Genomic DNA, 7819 nt, shown 5'->3' on the forward strand with positions numbered 1-7819 from the left:
CATAGTCTTTTTTTTTTTTAATATTTATTTATTTATTTATTTAATTATTTATTATGTATACAATATTCTGTCTGTGTGTATTTCTGCACACCAGAAGAGGGCACCAGACCTCATTACAGATGGTTTGTGAGCCACCATGTGGTTGCCGGGAATTGAACTCAGGACCTTTGGAAGAGCAGGCAATGCTCTTAATCACTGAGCCATCTCTCCAGCTCCCGGATTTCACAGTCTTTAACAGAGTCTTGACTGAGCTAGCAGGTCTGGGTAGGTGTGAAAAGTAACCTCAGTGCTGTCAGCACATTGAGATTTTACTGCGGAGAGTCAGGCACATCAGGGAAGTAGATGCCGCCAGAGGGAGTGTGTATTTAGTGCTGCCTCTCCCCCAGAGACTGCAGGGCAGACAGAGTGTGTCAGCCGTCCCTCAGCATTGGGGGTTCTTTGTCAGTTGAGGAACAGTCTTCTGGAAATACTGATCAGAGGCTAGGCAGATTGCTTTATGGTGTGTTGCAGTGGAGCTGGGAATGGGCGCCAGAGAAAGAGCATCTGTGGGTGATGAGTCCTTTGCTGTCAACCACCTACTTAAATGACTTTGCGGTGGTTTAGTTGGGCTGATGACTGCCTTCTCTCTGGCACAGACCGACATCATTGACCACAGCTTTGCAGTGGAGTGGATGCAGGATTTTGAGACTTTCCAAGATGCCTTGAACCAAGAGACTACCTACGTCAGCAACCTGACTCGCTCCATGAGCCTGGTGTTAGATGAGTTTTACAGCTCGCTCAGGGTAAATTTTACCTCCTATCCTAGTGGCAGTAGCTGCAGATGATATCTTACCGAAGCCTTCACTGGCTTTGAACCAGCTTTACATTCTATAAAGTATGTAATTTTGTTCTTGGTAGTGCTGTATTGTTCATGGGCTGGGAGCAGCTCAGTAGCAGAGCCCTTGTCTAGCACGCAAATTCATGCTACTTCTTGGCAGGTGGTGGGTGTCTCTGCTGTGGCGGGCACCGGCTTCGATGAGCTCTGTGTTCAAGTCACCGGTGCTGCAGAAGAGTACGAAAGGTGAGGAAGGGGGGGCTCTTGATGTGTTCCCCATTCTCAAATGCCAGGAGCAGCATTTCCCTCTTCTGTGTAAAGCATATTTACTTGCATATGTATATTAGACCTGTCCACACTCAGGAGTAACCAGGGTCTGTTCCCGTCTTTAAAAAGATAGAAATATAAAGTGTTCACTGGTCTCGGTGGTTGCCAGGCAGGGGCCGTCAAGCCTGTTCTGAAAAGAGCCACTTGGTAGCTTTGAGGGCAACTTCTCAGGTCTGTTATTGTAGGACAAAAGACCTGTAGAAAGTTAAGAAACAGGAGGTGATAGTTCTGTCCCTTTAAGACATCAGCTGTAGAAGCTGTGGTGTGGATTTGACATCGAGGAGACGTATATGCGAAGTTGTAGCACAGTGATTTCCCCATCATAGAGACCATTCATGAATGTCTGTTAAGCTGTTGTCATTGCTGGAACAAGCTGTGAGACACCTCTCTATTCTTCACGGTCCTACAAGAGCTGTCGGTGTAAAGTGGGACCCATTCACCTATAGGAGCACCTGGGACCCTGGGACCATGACTCATAGACTGCCTGTTAGCATACTGCTTTGGCTTCGTGACATTGTGGTTGCCAGGCAACATTATTTTCCCACTGATGAGCCTCAAGGGTTTTGCGTGTGTTTCCCAGGCTCAGGAGTGTATTTTGTTGACCTAAGACCCATCACTTCTTTGACATTGGCCTTCCCGAGCAGCAGCCGTAAAGCAGACAGAAGTGATAGGTCGAGGTGGGCAGTGTGGGTCTCTCAGGAGAGGAACTGAGAAGACATTTCTTTCTCCAGGGAATATCGGCCTGAATATGAGCGCCTGAAGAAATCACTGGTAAGACGGGCATTGTGTTAGAGCTGTCAGAGTCTGTCTAACCCACACATGGCACAGGCCAGGAGTCCCAGCAAGTCACCAGAGATGGGTAGGGGACTCTTGAGCGGAGGAGTTGGGGACCAGCTGGTATGCTGGCCTGTGCTGTAGTTAGCACTCAGGTAGCAGGGATGAGAAGGAAAGGGTTATCAAGATTGGGTTTCTCTGTATCGCTCTGGCTGTCCTGGAACTCACTGTAGATCAGGCTGGCCTTGAACTCACAGATCTGCCTGCCTCTGCCTCCCAACTGCTGGGACTAAAGGCTTGTGCCACCACTGCCTCGCTTGTTATTTTAATTTTTTTCTGGCTTTATTGAGATATAAGTAACTGTTGGGACTTCTGTGTTTCTTTTATTTTTTATTTATTTATTTTAAAAGATTTATTTACTGATTATATGTTCAGTGTTCCCCTGCCTGTTCACCTCCATGCCGGAAGAAGGCACCAGATCTCCTTACAGATGGTTGTGAGCCACCATGTGGTTGCTGGGAATTGAGCTCAGGAAGAGCAGCCAGTGCTCCTAACCTCTGAGCCATCTCTCTAGCCCTCTGTGTTTCTTTTAAATTCTTGCATTTTTTTTGTTTCTTTGTTTTTGGTAGTGCTCTACTCTCTGAACTATGTGCCCAGCCCTGTTTGGTTTTGAGTTGAGGTCTCACTGTACCCCAGGCAGGCCTGAAACTTTAGGGCTTTAGTGATCTCTTACCTCAGCCACCTGAGCAGGTAGGACTGCAGGCTTGAGACATCCCACCTCAAGTACTTGTTTATTTAAATTCATAAACCAGTGTATTTGCAGAAAGACCTCCAAACAATTTTTCTTCTCTTTGTATTTGAATATTTATCCTTTTTGTTTTGTTTTGTTTTACCACCTCATCCTTCTGAGTGCTGGGATTACAGGTATGAGCTACCACACAGGCTTTGTATCTGAATTTTTAAAATATCAGAATTTTGTTGAAATATATTTACCAAGAACTTTTTATGCCCCACCTCATCCAGTCTCTGAGGCTTGTTGTAGGATTTTGAAGAATAGAGAGATGTCTCAAGCTCTTGTTCCAGATGCTGAGCTGAGGCTCTCCCTTTGACAGAGCCTGCATTGGGTCCTTTATCATAGGTCTTATTGCCAAGCGCCACTTGAGGGTTCTCTGGTCATGGTTCTGGGTATATGCTCTGAATTACTTCCTTCAGCATATAACTAGAAATCGCTGTCTCTTGGGCCCTTATGGCTCTGTCTCCATATCTGTTATCCTTTACCAGCTTCTAGTACTTTTATAATTCCTAATCTCCTCTTAAAAGGGTGGTGCTTGGGGACTGGGGACTTAGCTCAGTTGGTTGAATATTTGTTCAGCATGCACTTAGCTTAGCTTGTTCTTTTTTTTTTAAAGGATTTTTTAAAAATTTATTATGTGTACAGTATTCTCAGTACTAAGCATGGTGGTAGACCCTGCTAAGTTTAGGGTCATCCAGGATCCATGGCTACATAGTGAGTTTGGGGGTGACCTACACTACATGAAACCCTACTTTAAAAAAACCTGGCATCTTAATTTATACATCTTTATTATCTTGCTTTATTTTATTTCTTTGTGCTGGAAATTGAAACCAGGGCTTCACATATGCTGAGCACTCGGCTTCTCAGTCATAAGCCCTGCCCTAGAAATCTTAAAAAGTATTACTTGTGGAGGTCAGAGGGCAGCTTGCAGGTCTCAGTTCTCTCCTGTCACGTGGGGTCTACAGATGGAATTGTTCAACACGGCCGCAGCAACCCCTGCACCTCTGAGCCATCTCATCAGTCTGGGATCTCCTAATGTATGTAACATGAGGACATTTCCCCTGTCTGTAGGCGAGTGCCCAGAGTGATCAGCAGAAGGAGCAGCTGGAGCGTCTTCGGAAGGATATGGGCTCCATAGCCCTGGACACAGGCGCCGGCAAAGGTATTGAAGGGCTCTTGGTGTTCGGAGAGAACAGAGGGTGGATCCACACAGCAGCGATGTCTGTGTAAACGAGGAGAAAGGACAGGCAATGGGGAGACATACATACACGCATCTGCATCAGTGATCCGGGACCGAGAGTACTGGTGATGGTGCACACTTTACACTGCTCTGAGTTTCCTCTGAAAGTCTTGTACTTGTACTTGTACTTGTACTTGTACTTGTACTTGTACTTGTACTTGTATAGTGTGTTATAACTAAATTTCAGATATTATTAAAGCTCATGCAAACATGGTACTCTTTTACTTTTGATCCTCTGTGTATACTTCCTAAAAGTAAAGATATTATTTTTAAAAACCTCAGTACAGCCAGCCAGGCGTGGTGGTGTACACCTTTAATCCCAGCACTCTGCAGGCAGAGGCGGCGGATCTCTGTGACAAGGTCAGCCTGGTCTTGGCAGTGAGTTCCAGGACAGCCAGGGTTACACAGAGAAACCCTGTCTCCAAAAACCAAACCAAACAAAACAAAGCAAAGAACAGCTCAGTACAGTGAGGAAAAATGAGGAGATTAGCATGGACACACTGTTGTCTAATACTTGGTCTTACTTAGGTGTAGCCATTCCCTTCGGAGTGGACTGTGCTCGTCAGGTTTGGGATCGAGAGCCCTTATCCACTGAGCAGTCTAGCTGGCTCTGAACTCCTGTTTATTACACTGATTTCTTTACCTACATACCTGTACATATTATAACTACAAAATGCTTCAGTGTCTGCTCAGACTGGTCTCCCTTGTACTCTTTCCTCTCCCTGGCTGTTAGCACATGCATTTCCTCATCAGCTTCTCTGGCTTCCCAGAAAGCTTTGGCATTTGTGTTGAGGTTAGCTTGTGCTACTTAAATAGTTCAGGAAGAACCGACTTGACTGATGTTGCCTCTTCCTCCTTGAGCAGGAAGAATTTTTGTATTTGGCAGGTCTTGTGTCTTTCTGGAATGTTATCCTGAGTATATTTTGCATATTTCTTGCTGCATTATGCAGTGGATTTTATTTTCTTTATTAAGAGTTACTGTTTTAAACGGGCATGGGTTTTTGTATTGTGTTCTGTATTTCAGTCTTTTATCCTGCTACCTTAGTCTTTGTCCTTCCCTCCTTTCTTTGCTTCCTTTCCTTCCTTCTTTCTGTTATTTCTGTCATTGGCCCTCAGAGGGAATGTCTAGGATGTGCTCATATTAAGTGATATACACCCCAGAAGGCTGCAGCAATGGCTCGGCAGTTAAGTGCAGCTCTTGCAGAGAACTGGAGTGTAATTCCCACCCACATGATGGCTCATGAGCACCTACTCCAGTTCCAGGTGATCAACACTCTGTTTTGACCTTGGTTCATAAACATACATTTAGGGAAAACACTCATACACATAAAAGTAATAAGTCTAAAATATATATATCCCACCTCCTTGAGAGGCAAGACGATGGACTGCCCACAAAAAGCAGAGTGGAAATTTGTTGTGGGACCCAGAAACCAAATAGATGGACTTTATTTTTTAATATATAAGTTCTTCTTGGTGTATTTATTGTGGCAAAAAATTATATAGTTTAGTTTTTTTCTTCATATATAGCAACAGTTTTTCCTTGGGGTTCCTTATTAAGAGGAAAAGCTTCTGTTTGTGACCTTTGTTCCCTTGTGTTCATCAGAGCACAGCACAGGGAACCTGGCTGCACAGCCAGCGACACAGATGCTTCCGTGCCCTTCCTGACGCTTTCCCCGTCTGTGTGTGAGTGCGCACCGAGGTCCTCCAGAGTCACAGGTGTTCATTCTCCTGCTGCGGCATCCAGATGGGAAGGGAAGGGTAATTTCCATGGATGATTTGGGGAAAATTCCTCAGATATCTGAGTAATTCTTAGTTGGGTGTGGAAGGAGGCATTCACAGTCATTGCTGTGTAGATCATAAGCCCGAGTTTTTCGTTTTCTCTCCTGAGCCATGGTCTCACTGTACAGCTCTGGCTGTCCTACAACTTTGTTCTGTAGATAGGGCTGCCCTTGAACTCACAGAGACTGCCTGCCTCTGCTTCCCAAGTGCTGGGATTAAAGATATTCACCACCATTCTTTATTTGACCACTAAATAAAGGTTTCCCTCCCTTTACTGCCTTCAGCCCATCCCCTCCCCAGCTGAACTCCTCAGCCTGACAGTCACTTGTGGTCACACCCTCCTGTAGGTTTAGGTCCCACTCAGTTTCGGGATCAGACTTACTTCTCATTCTTAGGGCTTAGTCCTTACTCACTGAGTAGGGAATTTTGCCTCTAGTAGTATTTTTTGTTTTGTTTTGTTTTTCAAGACAGGGTTTCTCTGTAGCTTTGGAGCTTGTCCTAGAACTAGCTCTTGTAGCCCAGGCAGGCCTCGAACTCACAGAGATCTGAGTGATGGGATTAAAGGCGTGCACCATCACTGCCTAGTAGTATATTTGATTTCCTTTTTTTTTTTTACCCCCTCCATTGCTTGAAAGTTGCCACAGCTGCTCTATTCCGTATCATTTCAACCTTTTCCTCTAATCCCCCCCTGACCTGCATCCTCCCTAGAAGCGTCTGCATTATTTGAACTATTGCCAGGTTGCAGCCTTATGTTTCTTTATCTCTCATTGAAAAAACCAGCTTCTTCCAGTCTGTAAGCTCGTGAGGCAGAGTACTGGTGTTTCAGGGATACAATTCTTAGGTTTTCCTCGGTGGAACCATTGTAGAAGTCGTAGAGATGACAAGTGAAGTTGCTGATACGTTTAGAAGACTCACTCTCCTTCGTTTCTGTTGTCAAGAGCACTTCACGCTGCCAACGAATAAGGCACGTCTGTACTGATCAGTGTTTTAACCCTAGACAGCCTGTCTCCTGCACTGGACCCTTCTGACTTGATCCTGACGCGAGGAACCTTGGATGAAGAGGACGAGGAAGCCGAGAGTGACACTGATGACATTGACCACAGAGGTGAGAGGTGGTGGACGGAGACACGACGATCCTGAGCCTGTGGTCAGTGGCAGGAATGAGGAGGTGGCAAAGCTCCCTATGTGGAGGGTTCTGGTCTCACTGCATGTTTTCATTTCATCCCCTTGCTGTGACAGAACAGCCTGATAGAAAGCAGTTTAGAGGAGAAAGGGTTTATTTCAAAATTTCAGGTTCTGCCACTATGGAGAAGTCAAGGCAGGGACTTCAAACGCTGGTCCTGTCACATCCACAGGAGCAGAGAGCAATGCCTGTACAGCTTCACTTGAGTATATGCGGTCAGCTTGATTCCCACTGATACAGCTCAGGACTCCCGTCTAGGAAGGGGCTACACACAGCGGGCAACCCCATTACCGTGCCTTTTATATCTTGTAACTTCTGACTCAACCTGCAGGTGCCACTGTTCTGGCTGTTTCTGCTGTTTTGGTTAATTGGTGATAAGGGTGTACCCCAGGACCTCTTGCTTGCTAAAAGCATGTGCTACTGAGCCACATCCTGAGTCTTGTTGGGGTTTTTTTAAAGATATATTTATTTTTACTTTATATATGTGAGAGTCTTGTCTGTATGTCTGTGTATACGCTCTGAATGCCTGGTCCCCACAGAAGTCAGAAATCCCCTGGAATTGGAGGTTCGTGGCTGCTGGGTACAAAACGGGGGCCTACACAAGAGCAACCAATGCTCTTAGCCGCTGAAGCCCTCTTCAGCCCTGAGTGTTCTGTTTTGTTTTGAGTATTTAACAGTCGAATGTGGTGGTTCCCTACCTTATTCCTGGCTCTGGGGTGGCTGAGACAGTAGGTAAATCTACTATGGATATTTTTTTGTCTCTTGCCTACTGAGTAGACCTCATTGTAATTATTATTTTTTTAAATATAATTTTTTATTGAAAAAAAAATTCCGCCTCCTCCCCGCCTCCCATTTCCCTCCCCATCTCCCTTTTCCCCCCCCCTCCCCCCCCCCCCCCCCCCCCCCCCC

The 7819-nt window shown here is 45.6% G+C and overlaps 1 protein-coding gene across 1 annotated transcript in view; it reads left to right on the top strand.

The window, feature by feature from the left end:
- Window positions 1–7819, top strand: part of Gpn1 (GPN-loop GTPase 1) — a 25122-nt gene that overhangs the window by 8875 nt on the left and 8428 nt on the right. The window contains exons 8-12 of the mRNA XM_050132039.1: window positions 587–782; window positions 978–1060; window positions 1873–1912; window positions 3780–3870; window positions 6725–6832. Coding sequence (XP_049987996.1) covers window positions 587–782; window positions 978–1060; window positions 1873–1912; window positions 3780–3870; window positions 6725–6832 — 518 coding nt within the window. The remainder of the gene's footprint in view (window positions 1–586; window positions 783–977; window positions 1061–1872; window positions 1913–3779; window positions 3871–6724; window positions 6833–7819) is intronic.

This window comes from Alexandromys fortis, unplaced genomic scaffold (genome assembly GCF_014885135.2).
Source record: "Alexandromys fortis isolate MF-2015 unplaced genomic scaffold, M_Fortis_MF-2015_v1.1 scaffold_362, whole genome shotgun sequence".
Taxonomy (NCBI): domain Eukaryota; kingdom Metazoa; phylum Chordata; class Mammalia; order Rodentia; family Cricetidae; genus Alexandromys; species Alexandromys fortis.